This window comes from Pelmatolapia mariae, linkage group LG10_11 (genome assembly GCF_036321145.2).
Source record: "Pelmatolapia mariae isolate MD_Pm_ZW linkage group LG10_11, Pm_UMD_F_2, whole genome shotgun sequence".
Taxonomy (NCBI): domain Eukaryota; kingdom Metazoa; phylum Chordata; class Actinopteri; order Cichliformes; family Cichlidae; genus Pelmatolapia; species Pelmatolapia mariae.
In genome coordinates this window covers 51,679,768-51,700,548 of record NC_086236.1, presented here as the reverse complement: position 1 = coordinate 51,700,548, position 20,781 = coordinate 51,679,768, and the positions used below count along the sequence as shown (strand labels likewise).

The 20,781-nt window shown below is 40.2% G+C and overlaps 1 protein-coding gene across 1 annotated transcript in view; it reads right to left on the bottom strand.

Moving 5' to 3' along the window:
- Positions 1–11,820: 11,820 nt before the first annotated feature.
- Positions 11,821–20,781, bottom strand: part of me1 (malic enzyme 1, NADP(+)-dependent, cytosolic) — an 84,817-nt gene continuing 75,856 nt past the window's right edge. Inside the window, exons 7-14 of the mRNA XM_063487841.1 lie at positions 15,630–15,739; positions 13,837–13,934; positions 13,413–13,526; positions 13,190–13,295; positions 12,897–13,039; positions 12,613–12,786; positions 12,418–12,516; positions 11,821–12,327 (exon numbers count right to left, since the gene is read on the bottom strand). Of these exons, the coding sequence (XP_063343911.1) occupies positions 12,160–12,327; positions 12,418–12,516; positions 12,613–12,786; positions 12,897–13,039; positions 13,190–13,295; positions 13,413–13,526; positions 13,837–13,934; positions 15,630–15,739 (1,012 nt within the window). The 3' untranslated portion in view covers positions 11,821–12,159. The remainder of the gene's footprint in view (positions 12,328–12,417; positions 12,517–12,612; positions 12,787–12,896; positions 13,040–13,189; positions 13,296–13,412; positions 13,527–13,836; positions 13,935–15,629; positions 15,740–20,781) is intronic.

Sequence of the window (20,781 nt, the reverse complement as noted above, 5' to 3'; positions counted from 1 at the left end):
TCATACAGAACACCATTACTTCATGTTAATGTTTCTAAATGTTTTTGCACTAATTTACTCTTAGTTACATGGCACTAGAAGTCAGAGGTGAAGTCACAAATGAAGGATAAAGTTGTATTCCGGAGGACGACACTCTTAAGGTCTTTTTGATCAAATCTTGCCAATTTATTCTTAAAGAACACAATCTCCAAGCCTTATTTTTTCCCAATACTTCTAAAAGTTCTTCAAAAGCCACAGAAAATGTCAGATGATTCCATTACCCCCCTATTACACCTGTTTTGGGGTTTTTTGTTACGTATGTTTTTCTTAATGGCGCCCTTAAATCCATAGACAGTAGAAGGCTGATGTATGCAGCTTCCAGGTCTGAAAAGAAAGGTCATTATAAAAGTACCTTAAACCTTCAGTCAACAGCAGGGGGCAACTCCTGTAGTTGCAAAAAGACTTCCAGTTGTATACAAGTCCATGTGAAAACAGCCCTTGGCTCACTCAATCCATGCCTTCAAGTAAACTCTTTCCTGATGAGATTATAAGCTCGATGACTAGTTTCAGGTCATACTGAACAGAGCTGGATCACTGCGACTGTGAACCTGTTTATTTTCACCACAGCTTCATTAGTTTTCTTTGAACATCCACAGTCCATTTCACGGACATTCAAGACAGCGTGACCATTAAGCTCAACAGCTGAGCAGCAGCATCCACGAGATGTCAGATACTACAGTAACCAGCCAGTTGCCTTGAATGAAGGTGCACTGTAGAAACGAGGACAAATCAGAACAAACAGAGGAGCCACTTGGTTACAGAGACAAAGGGATACATTAAGAGAGTACAAAGACAGAAAGGGAAAGCGAGGTGAGGCTGATTGCAAAACTCACTTAAAGAGAACGTCAAAAGAATTAGGTCCATTACATCCGACTGAGCGTAATGGAAGCCAGCGGGTTGACAGGAAGCTGGTGAATATGCGGTGGGTGTGCAACGGCTGAAATATCAGGCAAAACTTGTATGTTGACTAGTCTTTTATTTGACTGGATTAATGTTACTTAGCCCACATGCAATGAAGCGCATGTAATGCAAAGATCTTCATACAGACTGACTTGATTTCTCTTGTTGTTTTTAACATCCTTAAAGATCAAAGTGTAGAGACATACACTCAATGACCTGTATGATGGACAGTTCAACACTTGTCATTCAAAAGACCCCACAGAACTGTTCTAGTTCTGATTTTAGTACCAGGACGCTCATATTAGGGGCACATTGCTCAGTTAACTCAGCGGGAGCTTAATGCTAGTGAGCTGATTCATAGCATCCACGGTGAATGGCACCTGATTCTGCATTACGTTTTGTTAGCACATCTGTTAAAATCATACAGTGGTTGTTTATGTTAGTTGTCAGTGCAGTGTGATACAAACTACAGTTTGAAAATCAGTCATCAGTTTCACTGCTGCAGCCATCATTTATGGAACATGCTCCCACCTTCAACACATAAAGCCTTTCGTTTTAAAAGCCCACCTCCCTATTCATCAGCGTTGTCATTGTGAGACAACATGGTCATGCTAGGCCGTGTTTTCAATGCTGTTTACAGGTATTGTGTTCAGGGCTATTGGGCCAGCGTAGCCTGGCCTCCAGGCCATTGTGCCTGCCCACAATAGATAATGAGCTATCCACCCATATGCAGCGAGCAGAATATGGACATACACCCACACACACACGCAGTATGATTTCACCAAGACAGGGACACAAGCACTCAGCCGGTGTTGTCCACAGATTTCATTGATTGAGCTATTCTGCTTACAGTTATTTTCTGTCATGAAATATTATGACCAGGGCAACTTTGTCAGAGTATTTGGATTGAGATTTGTGCCTGAAAGCATTCAGCGGAAGGTCAAGAGCCCGATCAGGTGTTGTTCACAAGCCTGTGAGACATTCAATGACCAGCACAGTGGATGACTAATTTCAGCCACCTTTGGGGTGTAAAAATGGTTATTCAGGATGCATGTTTTGAGAAATTTATATTGCAGCAACTTTATAATTAAATATCTCACATACTGATTGTCAGCTTGTCAAGTTATCAATAACACATACAAGCTTGTGTTTCTGATGCTTCAACTGAGATTAAATTGGGGGATATCTGATCTGATTTTGGTGTTAAAAATATTATGCTAAATTACTGGACATAATTCAAATGCAGCCATTAGAAGTTTCATGTGAAACAAATGGCCTGAATCTTCTTTAAACCTTTATACTACACTCTCAGAGCTGTGTAACACTGGTTTGCTATTCAACATTGTGACATATTGATTAAAAAAATAATACAGCCTTTGTAGGTAGGTTCTTTAAATTACCCACCAGGTGGACAAACTTAGATCCTCGAGCAGTTAAGGAGGTAACACAGCAAGTGGATTTACATGCCGCAACTGATGCAAAAAGAGAGGCCACCTCGCTCACGGCGGCCACATCAAAGGGAACCTGGTTATTAATGGGCACTGGAAGCTGCATTACCATCACATACACCTCGCTGTCCTCATTTACTCTCAGCAGCACACACAAATACACACTGAACATATGTGCGGCAAGACGGAGACACACACCACGACCACACAAGCTACAAGGGACAAACTGGGTTCTATAGTCAGAATAACCAGAAGCTGTTGTTGCTTCACAATTAATTAGGCAACTTATTGAGCTCAAGATGCAATATGCATGTTAATTTAATGGGTTATGTCTGGTTTTAGAAAATAGAGAAAATGCTTTGATGTTCACAAAACTTGGCAGTAAATCACTGGCAGCAAACAATTACAGAATTAATGAAGATGGAGAAGACAATAGCGCAGGCTATTGTTGCAAATACATGCATGTTATTATCTTAAAACGCATGCATGGTAAATGGGAATCAGCCAGTATTGTGCCACCGTGTTTATTCAGGCTTAGTATCAATGCTCTCTTACTGGTCATGAGTGCATCAAGTGTGATGGTGGGCTCAGCTTTCTTTGTTGATCACTTTGATTTATTTTGGAGCGGTTCCATACCATAGACTGTATATAAATGATGGATGTGGCCACTGTGTCATCACCCAGTGCTTTGTGAATTGTCATTTTGAACTTTTCCTTTATGTTTATCACCATGTTGTTATTTTTGGAGCCAGACACTTGAAGCTAATTTTTCAGCTAATGCTAGTAAGCTAGGTTAGCAACGCACTAACCTAGCTTACAGGTATAATACTAGTATTTCAATCATTCAATCACCAATACTGGAACTTAGTCTTCTTGGACAGGTTCTTAGTACAAAACGATAAGAAACAACCCCCCCTTACACAGACACACGCACGCACGCACGCACACACACACACACACACACACACACACACACAAACATTTTCCTCCACTATTTAACCAGACAAACGGAATTGGATTTAAAAATACCATTCATGCTGCTTGCCTGTGCTCTACATGGACATCTTCACCTCTCTACACACCTTCCTGGCTGAAGAATTGTAAAATATTATTACTTCTATAGTTGAATAAATATCTACTATATCACCAAAAATTATTTACTATTAGCTGACAGTGCTAGGTGGTGGAGGAATGTTTCAAACCATTCCTTTAAGAAAAGAAGCAATAAAACCCCACGAAAACACCTCACTAGATATAAAACTGCATTACTGGAAAATTGTGCATAAAATATCAAATATGAAAATAATTATTTAGCTGGAAAATGATCCTTATCAGTGTTAAATGTATTAATATTACTGCTTTACGTTGCCTGTTTTATTATCATCTTGTTCAGAGACGCTGTCCTCTCTCCATCATTGTCAGAGCGTTTCTTGCTAATGTACTAAAGGAGTTATTAACAGCTTTTTCATACTTCATCTCCTTGCGATGCTAAATCACTGACGTTCCTTTACTTGCTAATGCTAGCTGTGATTTCCACTCAAAGTGCCAATCATAACTGATCTCATGCGCCCCAAACCATCTGTGAAAGAACAGAGATTTATCCACAATGCCCAAACCACCAGAAAACAGATTTCCCAGCCTACCCAACTCAAGTCAATGTGATGGGAGATGGACTCGCCTGTAACACAGAGACAGCTACATTTTCCTATGAACACGAAACGAGCAGAGCTTTCAGAGACAATAGCTGACTGTGGCCACAAGATGGCAGTAAAGTGGCAGTAAAGGATGAATCCAAACAGGCGAGGAACTTTGTGACAGCACTGTGTGAGATGAAAGGAGAGCGATCGCTTTACTTTGGCAAGATTTAGATTATGTCTATGTTTAGATTTCACTTGCCTTGCTTATCCTGACAAGAGGCCATAGCCCCAACCCAACTGAAAGGTCCAGTTTACTAACTCAAAGTATCTACCATACCTGCCAGTCAGTCAGTGGGCAGAAAAGCCCCTAACTTTAATAAACTTTAATAAACTTTAATAAAGTTTAAATTGGTAGGCCATAGAGACAACAAAATATTTTAGTTTTTGATCTTACATAGACCTACATGTTCTTACATGTAGATACAACAAGGCACACCAGTAAAGTTTTAACACACACATTAACATATATCACATAATACCGTTACACTTAACTTCAAATTCAAATTATACTTCAAATTATAGCTTCAAACATTTACAAAAATCATGCAAACTTAAACTATATTTCTTGAATTTCCAAGATGTGCTCTATAAATTCTCTGTAGGTTATATAGGTCTCCATGTGTTTCTTTTATATGTTTATTTAATCATTTGTATTAGTGTCATTTCAGTTATTACATTATATGTAATATAGTATAGTATGACCATGTCTAAGCTGACAGGAAGGAAAAACTGCTAATGGCCCCACTAATTTTTATTTTTCTCAGTACTGAAAATCTCAGTTTATGCAATGTTCTAATCCAGGACCTTTATAAGGGTGTCTTTGGACTGACTCGTTTTGCATGGTGGAGCAGAAGTGAGTGATTTAGGTCACATGCAAATGTCTTGCTTGTAATATTTTCAGCATGTGTTGATCCATCTGGAGCTTGCAGCAAAATAATAAGCACAAGCCTGGCTAGCATGTGCCGACATTCAAAAGGCGGCAAAGACATGCTGAAGAGCTAAAGGCAATGTGCTGTAGAGAGACTTTACAGAACTAGGTTAAAACATTTTCCTCCTCTTGAATTTGTAAAACAATGAACAATGATCAATGATCAACCATACATTTGGACCTATCACTTGTTGATTTTTGTCTAAAGAGCAGGTTGAACTCGGTAAACGTTCATGTAATTGTTCACAAATGCTACAATGTGGCCTATTTTAGTAGAACACTGTTTTGTTTGGTGGCGAGAGCTGCAGGGAATGATGTCTGCGCACCCTGTGTTGCAACAAAAATTAATTAAACACGACTTTGGGTCGTGATCACACATGTCATGTTAGATTTCAGTGCGAGAATGCCCACGCTGAGCGCAAGGCCTCATCTAATTATGGAAAGGTTGTCAAGGCGTTGGCGCTCCTGCTTGGTATCTGCGCGTGGTACCCGCCCGAGAAACAACAGGCTGTCGGAAACCTGCGCCCACCACTGCCTCTCAGGCTAAAACCTGTGCGACGTGCAGGCCTCACGAACTGTCTGCGAAACAGAGACGTCCCTCCGAATTACTCACAGAATCACTCACAAGGATGGCTGAACGGTAGGGAGCTGCTGAGCAGAGGTTCCTTGATAACGGTCCTCATTCAGTCTACCACCAGCTAGGCAGGGCACCGAATTTGCTGAGAAAATAAAAGTTGATTTTGGTAGCAACTTGTGTTGACTTGCATCACAAAAGGGGTTGTTTTGTCACGATTGCAGGAGGTTAGTTTAGTAGCTAAAACTGAATTAAGGCCGAGTGTGCCAATCTGGTGCGTACTGTCCACACATCAAGATGCAGATTTCTGTCGCTACAATCCTTTTGTGACACAGTCACAGGTAGGAAACTTTGATATTTGTTGAAGAAGTTTAGCGTTGTTGTGAAGATAAACACAAAGTTATAGCAAATGAAGAATTTTATTTTCATTTTATTGGGAGCTTTTGTGCAGTGATCCTTTCACACGCTGAGCAAGGTTAATTCAAAAGGACATAGAAAAGCTGCATGTTGGTTGCGTCCCGTTCTTATTTAGCGGTTGTACTCCACAATCAATACATTTCAATTTTTAATGCAGCCACCTTTAGTGAGGAAGAACAAAAAGTGGCATAGTGGTGCAAACAGAATCCTTGAAGTGTAAACTGCTGTCCAGATGACGACAGAGCTGCTTTAGAATTCACATAGCAGATGTTGCTGGCTGATACACAAACAGGTTACACAAACAGGTTTTAAAAAACCTTCTTCTAAATACTTTATTTTCTTGCCAAGGCTTATAAGTCTGTGAATGACTTGGGGTTTTATACAATGTACTTACAGACACATCAAATTTTGGCGACAGAAAAAGATGCCTAGAGAATTTGTTTTCTTCGGTATCCACTTTAAGCTGTGAGGTCCAAAAAACAAAGTTCATGCAGTGTCTTACCTACCAAATAATTCGATTTAACATTTGCTTTTTTTAAAAAAAATAAAATCATCTAAACCTTAAAAATTACAGTTGATAGAGAGGTGATGACACAGGAAAAATAGCTTCTGTTATTTGATATATATTTATTTAGAAAAATCTTTCAATTCTATGGTAAAGTACTCAAAATATACTTTAATATAATAAAATATTGATCAGAATCAATAAGATATTAAGTGATGTATTCTATTTGGGCAATATTAACCAGTTGTTTTCCACATACTGTCGATGATTATTAAACTGGATAACACCATATCCACCACTGCCCTTGAGCTGGTGCAATGAAGGAATCTCTTCATTCTTTTTTTAGACATAGGTGGTGAAAATCGTGGAGGACTTCGTTTTTGGGGGGTTATTACTCTACATATAGTAGTCATTATCTTCATGCATTAGCTACACAAGTTGCAGTAGATGTAGGGGGAAATGACAGTAGAGAAGGTGCTGCTTGGTTGGAAATATAAAAGATGCACTGTGGTGACATTTAAGGCCTTTTATCGAGCTCTGCTTGAACAGTGAATAAAAGCGCCCTCTGCTGGCACAACATCACCTGAGCAGGAGCATTTTAAAAAAAGTGTATAAACAGAGAATAGTAAAGGCTGGTGTATAAGGCCTGGGGACTGTTTCACAGCATCAGGCGACCTCTGTTGATGCCTGATGTACAGGCATCTAAAAACTCACAAAAAAATTCTTTATATTGTCATTAAAGTCCAAGGCTGACTGAACTGTGGAGACAAACTCAGACAAATAGGAGAAACTGAATGTCCTGTGAGGAATGAAAGTTACTCTGACCAGTTGTGCGGCCTGGTGGATGTGCAGATGGGGGAGGTTGTTTGGATAAAATGTCAGACAGGCGAGTGGGAGGATGGGTAGACAGACTCATGCGGGCGACTTTCCCCTGGGGGTCTTTACTGATTGGCACTGATCAAAAGGTCTTAGCAAGGTGCCATTTAACATGAGACTGTAAACAAGGTCAAAAGGATGTCGGGTTACAGCTGCCTGTTACCCAGCCTGTGACCAGCAAGGTGCTAGAGAGGGCTGCAGGGTGAAGCAAACATGGAAAGGAAGCAAAGGAGCACAAACAGAATAAAGTTCAAACTAAATAAATAAATAATTATATTTCACCAGCTATAAAATCTCAGTGTGTCTGTGACAATGTGGAAATCAACTAGTTACCTCAAAGTAATGAAGAACTGTTAAATCTGTTAACTAAAAGTCTCAGGTTTACCTTAACCTCCTAAGACCCGAACTCTTTCATGACATGCATTTTTAATTTCTCTTTGATATTTGGACTGATTTGGACCTGATGAATATAAAAACAAAGAATTACCAGATGTTTTTTAACCTAATTTTTGTTTCTAAGAAAAATGAGAGCCACATATGAGGATATTCGTTTAAAATTTCAATAGGACAGTAGAAGTATAATGTCCCCGTAAGTGGATATCAGGCCCTTGTAGAGCAAAATTGAGTATTTTGGTCTAAATAACCCAACATGTGATGTCCACATATGTGGACGCCAGGTCCTAGGAGGTTAAAGAATGGTTGTAGCTGCATGAAGTAAAATAGCTCAAATCGTTTACAGTACCCAAGGTTACAGTGGCTTGCAAAAGTATTCGGCCCCCTTGAACTTTTCCACATTTTGTCACATTACAGCCACAAACATGAATCAATTTTATTGGAATTCCACGTGAAAGACCAATACAAAGTGGTGTACACGTGAGAAGTGGAACGAAAATCATACATGATTCCAAACATTTTCTACAAATAAATAACAGAAAAGTGCAGTGTGCGTAATTATTCAGCCCCCTGAGTCAATACTTTGTAGAACCACCTTTTGCTGCAGTTACAGCTGCCAGTCTTTTAGGGTATGTCTCTACCAGCTTTGCACATCTAGCGACTGAAATTCTTGCCCATTCTTCTTTGCAAAACAGCTCCAGCTCAGTCAGATTAGATGGACAGCGTTTGTGAGCAGCAGTTTTCAGATCTTGCCACAGATTCTCGATTGGATTTAGATCTGGACTTTGACTGGGCCATTCTAACACATGGATATGTTTTGTTTTGAACCATCCCATTGTTGCCCTGGCTTTATGTTTAGGGTCGTTGTCCTGCTGGAAGGTGAACCTGCGCCCCAGTCTCAAGTCTTTTGCAGACTCCAAGAGGTTTTCTTCCAAGATTGCCCTGTATTTGGCTCCATCCAGCTTCCCATCAACTCTGACCAGCTTCCCTGTCCCTGCTGAAGAGAAGCACCCCCAGAGCATGATGCTGCCACCACCATATTTGACAGTGGGGATGGTGTGTTCAGAGTGATGTGCAGTGTTAGTTTTCCGCCACACATAGCGTTTTGCATTTTGGCCAAAAAGTTCCATTTTGGTCTCATCTGACCAGAGCACCTTCTTCCACATGTTTGCTGTGTCCCCCACATGGCTTGTGGCAAACTGCAAACGGGACTTCTTATGGTTTTCTGTTAACAATGGCTTTCTTCTTGCCACTCTTCCATAAAGGCCAACTTTGTGCAGTGCACGACTAATAGTTGTCCTATGGACAGATTCCCCCACCTGAGCTGTAGATCTCTGCAGCTCGTCCAGAGTCACCATGGGCCTCTTGGCTGCATTTCTGATCAGCGCTCTCCTTGTTCGACCTGTGAGTTTAGGTGGACGGCCTTGTCTTGGTAGGTTTACAGTTGTGCCATACTCCTTCCATTTCTGAATGATCGCTTGAACAGTGCTCCGTGGGATGTTCAAGGCTTGGGAAATCTTTTTGTAGCCTAAGCCTGCTTTAAAATTCTCAATAACTTTATCCCTGACCTGTCTGGTGTGTTCTTTGGACTTCATGGTGATGTTGCTCCCAATATTCTCTTAGACAACCTCTGAGGCCGTCACAGAGCAGTTGTATTTGTACTGACATTAGATTACACACAGGTGCACTCTATTTAGTCATTAGCACTCATCAGGCAATGTCTATGGGCAACTGACTGCACTCAGACCAAAGGGGGCTGAATAATTACGCACACCCCACTTTGCAGTTATTTATTTGTAAAAAATGTTTGGAATCATGTATGATTTTCGAAACACTTCTCACGTATACACCACTTTGTATTGGTCTTTCACGTGGAATTCCAATAAAATTGATTCATGTTTGTGGCTGTAATGTGACAAAATGTGGAAAAGTTCAAGGGGGCCGAATACTTTTGCAAGCCACTGTATCTTAGAAATTCTGAAATGGTTAAAAGTAACAGAAATACAATGAAAATTGCTGAAATATAAGTAAACAGTTCAGCTAGCTAAAAGTAATAAAAAGAGCTATAACAGCTAAAAGTAACGGACAGCGAAAGCATCAGTTTTGTTAGCTCATGGTAACACATGCTAAAAATATAGAGCTAAAGCTAAAACAGTTCAAAAGTGTAATAGTAGGTAAAAGTATTTGTTAAAAATGCTTAAAGATACATAAAAGTAATGAATAAACAGTATAAGTATAAATAAGTTGAATACTGTTTGAATTGAGACACTAAAACACTAGCTAAAGAGTTAAATAGCTAAAGGATAGCTAATAGAAATATTACATTTTTTTTAAAAAGGAGGAAATGTTATCTAAATGTTGTTACTGGGTTCTAATCAATAAAGAAATGATGCAATGAGATCAAAAACTGAAACAATAGACCGTCTTGCTAGATGAATACATTTGAACTTGACAATGAGGATAAAGAGTTTCTTCCTCAACAATAGGAAGTGCTGTTAACATTCGGCATTTTGCACATAACTCATCGAATTACTGGTGTGTTCTGCTTGTGCCATTCTAAGGTTGAATTATATCCTTAAAAATTTTAACCATGTTAAAATTTCCATATTGTGCTTTTATGTTTGTGAAGACACATCTTGAGTAAAATAAGCAGTCAGCAGCACCACTGATGAACATTTACACCTCTGAACTGCATCAGGAACAGGATTTACTTGCCTTTAATGACACATTAGTGGCTGTTTGATAAAGAGGTCTTGGGAAGTAGTAGAGGGGTTGGCTGAGATTGTCCTGTGGACTAATTTGCATATTGACAGACCTGCACATACAAAGGGGTAAATCTAAGCCTTTTTAGGGCATGGAGAGAGACGTTTTTTGGGGAAATCTAACCAATAAAAAGGTAATTTAATTAAAGAAATGACCGGTTTAATTAATTTTGAAAGAGGAACTTGAAATCCTTCCCGTGTCTTTTTACAGTCTTTTAAAGTAGCTTTATCAAACACCTTCTAGTAGCAACTCTTCACTTTTTAACCTCAGAAAAAACATTTGGTCGGTTATTTTGAATCACCGACTTCATTTGTTCTAAAATAAGGTTTCAAAAATGTTTTTTCTCCCCTTGGAAGATAAACTTTTTGTTATTCTTTGATGTTGTGGAATTCTCTGTTTTCAGCTCTGAATTCTTTTTGAGTGCTACAACTCTCTGTTAGACTGTGTGGCAATAAGACGATGTTAATCCTTTTATTTGCCTACAAACCAAACACAGCCTTACAAAAGTCAAGTATGTGTTAGTTTTATAGCTCCTGGGGCTCGCACAGCCACAACTAATAACTGGATGGTGTTGACATTGAGACATATTGATCCTCAGGTCAGAGCAGTGGTTGCCCAGGGCAGATTTGGGGATTTTAAATAGAGGCTGGAACAGTGAAAGTGTAAGGGGATTTTTTTAAAAAAAAAATAAAGATTGTCTCTCAGATTTTTGCCCCGGGTGAGACGCTGAACACTGGATGCTGACTGGTCTGGTTGTTTCTTTATTGATTTCAGACAGGGATGGGCAGTGGGCTCACCAAGGCCTCTGGTACTGACTGTCTGGCGAGTGATTGATTAATTAATTCATGTCAAATCCTCCTCAATTTAATTCAAAAGGCACCAGAAGGACAGCAAATCACAGCTGGACAATAAAATATTTGGATTGAATTTGGCTCTCTTTGATACATGTGTGCCTCTTTTTTTCTGGGTGACACAGTTTGTGAATGCATTTCTTTGTTTGAATTTGCTATTTACAAATATGCGCCAAACGAGTTTTCAGCTCAAATCACATTATTAAAAACATACACAGAGAAAGGTGATTCAAAAACCAAGATATGCATAAGCGCCCTGTTCCACTGCAATGACATAAGGTGGCCTCTAGAGGGAGGCAGAGCACCATATCATTCAGTGGCAGGACCTTTTACACAGCGATTCTCTACAAAACTCAGTGAAGGTTTTATTCAAAGTCTCTATCCATCTTTGCCCTTTTGTCAGTACAAATGTGATCACTGAACATGGAAAATATTAATCAAACAATGTTTATTTGAGAAAGAATTTTTTGATTTCCACTGGTACAGTCATAATGCAACATCATGTTACAGACTTTCCTCAGATAATTGTGAAAAGATGCCTTTGGTACAACACTTCATGACTGCTTTGTCTTCCAGTACTTTTTTAAAACATTCCAGTGCTTTTCAATATTTATGTGTTGTCGTCACTTATTTCACAGTAATGCATATCAATAAGAAAATTCTAAACAGAGCTTCTCTCATATTCCAACATCACATCTTGATGATGACAGTGCACATCAGTAGTCACCATGCCTTCCCAGGGTTTGCCTGGTCTCTATGTCCAGTGCATTAAAGTTTGCATGACTGCACAGTCATGCTGTCCTCAGGCCAGCGGTACGAGTCAACAACAAAGTCATCATAGTCAGAGCTGTAGGACAGTGAGCGTATATAGGCTCCTTTGTCGGACGGTTCAGGGCGAAGTGTGGCCATGTTGTGCTTGTAGGCAAACTCCATGATCTGTAACACACAGGTTTTCATTGTTTCATATAACTGGACCCAGATATGACAAGATGTATCTCCTGCACTGTGTGCATCTGCTGAGCTCACCTTGACTGCCAGTTTGAAAGAGACATCCCTGATGGTGCTGAGAGGAGGATACAGTCTTCCCTCTGCCAGGTCCTCCTCAGTCACCAGCTGAGCAAGAGCCTGTTTCAAAGCAAAGAAAGAGCAGGTACTAACAGAGAGCACAACAAATTGAAAAGGATGCATATAGACTATAGACTGTGTAAGTGAATGTTTTACCTCTGCTGCAGTGAGGAATATTTCCTCAGTAATGTGCGGTAATGAGCAGGCAGTGACGCCCAAGCCCACACCAGGGAAGATGTAGGCATTGTTTCCCTGACCAGGGTAGAAGGTCCTCCCATCAGGCAGTGTCACGGGATCAAATGGACTACCACTGGCAAAAATGCCACGCCCCTGCATCACAGAAAAGTATTTATAAAGTATTTACAATGCTTGTTTTTATTAGGGATGATCAAAAAAATCCTTCAAATTGGACACGCATTGGGATGCCCAGTCTTCAGCACCTCTGTGAATGTATAGCACTGTTCAGCAGTACATTCAGCTTTGCTGGTCGGGTTGCTGAGGGCAAAGATGATGGGGCGTTCATTGAACGAGGTCATGTCCCTGATGATCTGCTCAGAGAAGGCTCCAGCAACAGCTGCCACACCTGGGACAGAAAGCCAGTAATGTGCTGTTTATTCCATTTGGCAACTTTTAGTCGTTTTAGTCTTCATTTTCAGCATATTCAAAATGACCTCACATTCTCACTGTAGTCTATAAATGCACTGGTGACAGATAACATTATACAATGTTTTACCTATGATAGCTGTAGGTTTCAGTTCCCGCACCACATCCTCCAGTTTCTTCATCTGTGGGTGCTCATGTGCGAATCTCTCTTTCTCATGAGTCAGGTGTTCCCGACCCTATGAATGAAAATTAAAGGTATTCAGTTATTAGTAGAAACGTCAGAGAACAGAAAAAAATGGGTCTGAGTTAAATATGCATGTTTATAACAGATGTTTGCAGGTTAAGTAAGGTACCTTAACAATGAGACCTTTAGAATCAACCATCCAGATCTTTCTCATGCACTCCTCTTTGGAGAGCCCCTCCTTCACCATGGCCATGGTGATCAGTTCAGCAATCCCCATCGCTGCCTGTGAGCAGACAGAAAGGATAACAGTAGGATGGTGGGAGCTGATTGGCAGATTTAGTTTCACATGACTAATCCTGCCATAAAATCGTATCAACCTCACAAAAGAATATTAAACCATAATGTCTTCTTTCTGTTAGACAGCGCTGCTAACTGTGGTGAAGAGGATTGAGAACAGTCTTGATTAATGGTAATGAAATCACTGTACTGTTCACTAGTCAGAGTGCTGGTGCTCTCTTTTTACAGCAGAATTAGGTATGTTCTGTCAGCATTAACAGCCCAAGTCTCTTCTTCAGAATGAATTTTGCACCCACCTCTCCTGCTCCTTGGAACACAATGGTATGGTCACTCATTTTGCTTTTGGTGATGCGAAGGGCGGCCAGTAGTCCTGCTACTGCTACTGCAGCAGTACCTGCAGATTAAGACAGAGGAACTTTAGTGCTTGGAGATAATGCAGCTTCACAGGGGTTTTTACTGCAACTCTTCCAGTTTTACATTCCGTGTGATAGAAACATGATTCCATAACCAAGCAGGACACATAGGATAAGAGACTTTGTATGCGATCCTGTCACATGATCACGTCATGTGTCATCCAATCTTAGCTGAATGATAACTAAAGTATGAGCTATTGCAGGACACCAAAGTGGTATAGAGCCCAGATATTGAGAGGTGAGGTGTGCATTTAACTTTCTGGGGACACTGCATCATTTTGAGTGCAAAGCCAAGCAAGTGACAAGACTCTCAACATAAGTCAGCAGAGGCATGTATGAGGGTAGACTGCTAACCTGAGTCTGCTGCTCAGAGGCCAGGAGAACTCTGCTTTGAGAGACATTTTTAAATAGAATCTAATAACTATTTTTGAGATTTTCTGACTCATTCTTATCAGGACTTAGCTTATCTTAAAGACCTCATAGTAACATATCACCCCATAAAGCACTCCTCTCCCAGACTGCGGGCTTACTTGTGGTTCTTGGGTATTTGAAAGTAGAATGGGAGGCAGAGGCTTCAGCTTTCAGGCCCCTCTTCTGTGGAACCAGCTCCCAGTTTGGATTTGAGACACAGACACCCTCTCTACTTTTCAGCTTAGGCTTAAAACTTTGCTTTTAAGCCTAAGCTTCTAGTTAGCACTGGATCAGGCGACCCTGAACCCAAGCGTAGTCACATTTCTATAGGCCTAGGCTGAGGCTTAGTTCTACTTTACTAACCTCTTTTCACTCTCATTGTATTTATACATCACTCTGCATTTAATTATTAGTTATTATTAATCTCTGGGTCGCTTCGAGCGTGTCTTTTGTTCTGTCCCTCTCTCCTCATCCCCAACTGGTAGCAGCAGATGGTTCTGCTGGTGGTTTCTTCCTGTTAAAAGGGAGTTTTTCCTTCCCACTGTCACAAGTGCTTGCTCATAAAGGGCCATCTGATTGTTGGGGTTTTCTCTGTATTATTGTGTATTGTATTGTATACTGGGTTTTTACTTTACACTATAAAGCACCTTGAGGCAACTGCTGTTGTGATTCTGCACTATAGAAAAAAGATAAAATTGAATCGAAATGTAACTGAATTCTTTGTTTAACAACACCTTACAGAATCCAAAGAGGCTGTAAGTGGAGCAGAATGTGAGCAGATATTCCAGGAGCGAACTTCAGTGCTGACTGATTATTGTTACTGCTTGTTTTTATTCCTATTGACTTTATTTTTTTACTGTATTCAGTATAAAACCTGAAGTTAAAGTAGGAGTTTACTATCCTTATAAAGTCTGACTGTTTTTCATGTGCAATTAGCTGCCCTCAGTGATGTAAAAGTAGAGACTGTGACTCTGCAGTAACATTCCCTTCAGCAGTAAAAATGTACCTACAGCTAAAAAAAAAAGCTGTCCACTTTTTACATAGCAGGCAAGCTGTCATTAACTTAAGTGTTTTTTAGTCTTCTTAGGGCTGGTTATTAAGGATGCTAATGAAAAAGTCACAGGGAAAACTTTTGGAAAGTTAAAAAAATACAAGAGCTGAAGGGCAGTTTGGTTTTGACATCTGGTGTTTTTCCTCAGCTTTTTATCAGCTGTACTGACGACTGGTTTATCCATCCGTGTGTGCATGACTGTCTGCCGAGTTACCTTGGATGTCATCGTTGAATGTGCAGTACTTGTTGCGGTACTTGCTCAATAGGCGGAAAGCGTTCACATTGGCAAAATCTTCAAACTGAATCAGGCAGGCCATTCCATACCTGTGAACACAAGAGCCGCATTACATCAGGCTGAGCCAAAACAGAGGATGAAAAGGAGCAGGGGAAGGAGAGTCGCTATCTTAACATCTCAAATTCAGCCCACACGTGTACAGAGAGCATTTTTTTCACTCCAGACGGAGATGCTCGGCAACAGCACTGCTGGCTTTTTGGTGCAAAAAGTTAATAACTGATTGAATTCAAAGTCTCAGCTTACAGAAGAGCACTGCTTTGTAAAATGTACAACAGCTGGTCACAATGAGCTTCAGTGAGAGAGGTCAAACATCCAATAAAAGTCACAAAAAAGGTGAGATCGGAGCAAAAGAACACCGAACAGTGTTGGACTCGGACCACCTATCACATGCAATCAACACAGGAGCCGGTGCTTATAAGCTCCTACAAAAAACTTTAAACAACCAACCAAACATCAGCCCAGCATTTCACATCTGTAAACAAGATATAGCAGCCAAATGAAAGTTTCCATGTCTTTCAACCGGTTCAGGGATTTCCTGATTTTTGGAGAGCAGAAAAAGGTTTGCAGATGTAGGAGAAGGAAAGCTTGGCCTGGTGTTTGTTATCAGCATACTCGAGCTTGGTTTTTTTTTTGAAGTGTTACCCTTATTGCAGTCTTTGACACTTTGGATTATTTTTATGTTAATTTTTGATTTCTGCTTATAATTCATTATTGCTATATGTTATTTGAGTTCTGATCCTCTTTAGTTTTCTAGGGTTTTTGTACCAGTTTAATTAGTTTTTAAATTCTTGGTTTCCATTAAGCATCAGCTCCTAACCCAGCCATGGGGGGCTACAAGCCAGTGTACTCCTGCAGCAGTATTGAGCCCAGGCCTGGAACAATGTGGAGGGTTGCATCAGGAAGGGCATCCACCCTAAAATCTTTACTAAAGCAGACATACAGATCATGAAGAATAAGATTTCCATACACTGGTTAACAATGAACACCACCGGTGCTGTTGACCAGCGGACAAGCCGCTTTGGTGACCCCTAAAGGGAGCAGCCAAAAGAAGAAGAAGTATTACGTTTAATTTCTTATTCTGAGTTTCCTCTGTGTTTATCAGTTAGTAAACTGGGTGAATGATGCTGCATTCAAAGGTGAACTTTATTGACAGCTCTAGATGATCCAGCTAGTGCTAAAAAGTCTGTCCATGCTGAAATTTCAAGGATATAGCTCTGTAATCAAGAATCATGAACTTCTCTAATTTTGTAAGAAACAGCTGTCACAATGGTTTTTTTCCTTTCTTTTTTAAGCATTTTATGTAAAATACAGTCTTTAAATAATTTACACCAAATTATACTCTCTTAAAAAAGAAAAAAAAAAAAGAAAAAAAAAGAGAGCATCTCTCATCCAAAAAACTTCAGACTCCTTGGGCTCAAATGCAACAAGCCCACCAACTTTGAGTTACATCGCATGAATGGATGTCATAAAAGTGAAAAAACAAAAAACCACACACCTCCCTAAACACAGATTCTTGAATTTTTAAATGAGATGGCACTCTTACCTAAGCACACACTGTAAATAGCTGTGTTTTTATTTGCTCCCAGACATTCGCTTGTCCCGTTCTTCTGTGAGGAAGAAGACTAAAACAGATAAAGATGTATAGTCACAGGTAGAGAGGCAGATAAAATATAGTACATGAAGCTGAGAGCTTTGCCATTCTATTTTATTTTTAATGGTGTTTTAATGAAGACAGCTGGAATCTATAGTAATGATTGTGAAGCAGTAGCACATGAAGCTAGTAGCTGCTATCCATGAATGTCCACTAGCTCCAAACATGCTGCTTTCTCTTTGAAGAAAAGTCTTGCACTAGGTAACGTTACAAGTAAGACCCTGCAGTAGACTTTGAAACTCTCACATTAACAAAAGATGTGTGAGATTACTGCATTAAAGTCCTTTAAGTTATGCGACTCTCTAAGACCATTCAAGAACAGCAGAGAACTGTTTGTGCACTAAGTCAGTTTCAAGACCACAGGAACATTAGGAAAGGGTGAGGTTGTCCGAAACCCGTATGAAAAGCAGAGCTCATGTTTCAGCAACTGAGTGATGGAGGAAATTGGGGACAGGCCAAGCAAACAGAGCGAGTCTCTTCTAACACCTGCAGCCCTGTCAGTGAACTGAGCAGAGAGAGAGGCCAGACATTTTAAAATCCAAGTTCCTCACTTTCTTTTTTCTGTCCCTTTTCAGTCATTTCATGAAACCCCCATCTCGGACCACAAAGGTGTGAGATTGTCTGCGCTGTTACGCAGACGTCTCACTAAAGCTGTTTCCCACTTGTTCCAGTGGCTGCTAAACTGCTTAGATTTGGAGGACGGAGGAGGATGGAGCTGAGCGGAAGCGAGGCTGTAAAAGAACGCATGAGAAGCAACCAGAGTTCAGCTGTAATAAAACTTGATGTCCTTGTGAGAGAGTGCCATTCCTTGGTCAGTGTTAATCCTCGCTGCAGCCACCAATGTCTTGTGCAGAGACTGACAGTGTAGCTGACTTACTGCCAAGACTGCAGCAGTGCTGAAGAGAGAAATGTGTTTTCTATAAAGCAGTGAGCAGCATTAAAGCACTGAGAGCCTGTGCAAAGAGGAGGGATAATGAGGCCAAGAAGGGAGCTATAAACTTTTCATTGTGTTTGGGCTTCAGGAAAAAGGAGACAGGCGACGGGCGAGGATAGATGTGGCCTTGCCCAATCGCCAGCACAGCGCCCTCTGGTACGGTTTGGTGTAACTCTCTGCCGGAGAGGTCACACCAGTTCACGTAGAGCAGAGGGAGCGTAGTCCTCTGTGAGGGGAGAATAGTGCTCACTCAATGCAGCTATTCTCAGCAAAACCGTCAAAGTGCTGACAGATCTGGATTCAAGATCTGAATTCAAGACAGGTCTTTTGAGAGATATTTCAGAATGACTAAGCTGGAAACACATGCATATTTATGTGCATTCACTGACCATAAACTACAGACTGACTCTCTGTGGTTGTGGCAGAAAGAAAAGAGCATCTTCCTGCTCCAATAAAGATAGGGGAAGTGTTTCTGACAGCATATATTTGTATGCTTTGCTTAAAACACAGCTCACATTGGAGGTCGTTTGTGAAAATCTGTTTTTTTTCTTGATGACCTGCTGAAACCTGACAATGTACTGCTTTTCCAACTGAATTGAAAAAGAGAGGAAAAAAACTGGACAAAGAAGCAGGATTTGCTTTTATGTCTGCTTTAAAGTATCAAGGGCAGAAACCTAACCAAGCCCGGGCCCACCCAAAAGATGAAAAAACACTCGCCATACTCCTGACTGTGCTGTGAAAAATGCATTAATCTCTGAGCACAACTGGGGAGAGGTGCACAGGCTGTGCTAACGCAGAATGAGCCGTAATTGTACAAAAATAAAATGCAGATGTTTAAACAGAAGGTTCCACTGTGGATCCTGTGCCATCGGTTGTTATGGATTGGCAGCAATTAAATTAATCAGTCATTCAAGTCCACTTTAAACTTAAGTAACACCATCAATGAAACAGTCAGTGGGCATCAGTACTGGAACAAAGAGCCGTAAAAAGAAACAGGAGAGTAGTAAATGCTGGGAACAAGGAGTGAAAAAGCTGGTGTTTGAGGGCAACTCACATGTTGTTTTAATTAATGTGTACTTTTTTTAAACACTTAAAGGGCTGTGCCTGGGTAACAACACAGAAAAAAGGGTCAATGTAACGTTGATAATATCTCAGTGTCATTTAGTTTTACAGTTATTTGTATGAAGTATAATTATGAATCCTACTAATTTACTGTAAAATAATTTATATGTTTCTTGCATTTACTATTGCTTTAAAGTTCAGCTTTGAAATGCTGAAATTTAGTGTGTAAGAACCTTACAATTCAAAATGAAGAACAGGACTTGCTGGGAGGTTTTGAGACTTGATGCTCATCTACATTATATAAAACAGTGACTTTTTTCCCCCTCCGTGTTATTAAAAAGATAGAGATGGATTAAGCCTGCCACAGGATAGGGATGAAAGGTCACGTTTGGTCTTGGAGCCTTGCTTTGTCAACAGCGGTGTCTGTTCACAGAGTTTCTGAGTACCAAAAAGGGCCTCGTGGGAAAGCCCTCAAAATGGGACAGAGGGCAGGAAAAATCAAACAGCTGTTTAAGAATGTAAAACAAGACAGTGAAAAGTGTCAATTCTCCTATGCCTGAAACCAAAGACTGTATACAAAAGATGGACTTTAACACCATGAACCAGAACAGTAGCTAACAGTAACTTGTGGCACATAGTCATTGTTTAGTCTGCTATAGAGTTTCATATGAATTTTACTGTTTTATTTAAATCAGTACATTGTTTTCAACTGTAAGACTAAGCAAAGGACAGTCGTCAGCCCTCAAATTTTACATGATTACAAATTACACTTGATTATGCTCTTAGAGGTTTCTGATGCTGACTGAGAAAACAGGTTTTCAAAGCTTATTTGAAGATTCTGCTATATTAGTGCTAGCTTTTAGTGTAAGCCAATCATTCATCCTCCACTTCTACGATATAAATGATCATGTGAAAGCAGGTGTTTTAGTCAATTTAAATGTGTAAAAACAGGAAACAACCACACAGGCAGTAAAGCCTACAGCCCAAGCTTTCCTTTCATGGGACAGGAATCTGAGCTACTGGATTAGAAAAAAATAGGTCCTATTTTTACTTAAAACCTTTTTTTCCCCTGTGATTTGTGACAAAAATGTTGTCAGAAAAAGAAAAGGAAAGACTCTCAGACTCATTGTTTTCAGATTTTATAGTCTCTTGGCACTTACTGCGAAAGCAGTCTAATATATTGAGAGTAAGTGCTTACGACAATAATATTAATGTTTGACAGTATATAAAAAAAGAGACAAGAGCCGACAGACGCATTCCCATGTGGCGAATCACTCAGACGTTTGGTGTTATGTCTGTATTTCTGAGGAGTTAACGAGTGACCCAGCTCCCACAGGAAATGTGATCTGGCTTCATCTGAGACTTAATGAAACTTGACTCTCCACTAAGAGGAAGTAGGTGGAAGTCATTTATGCTTGCACTCG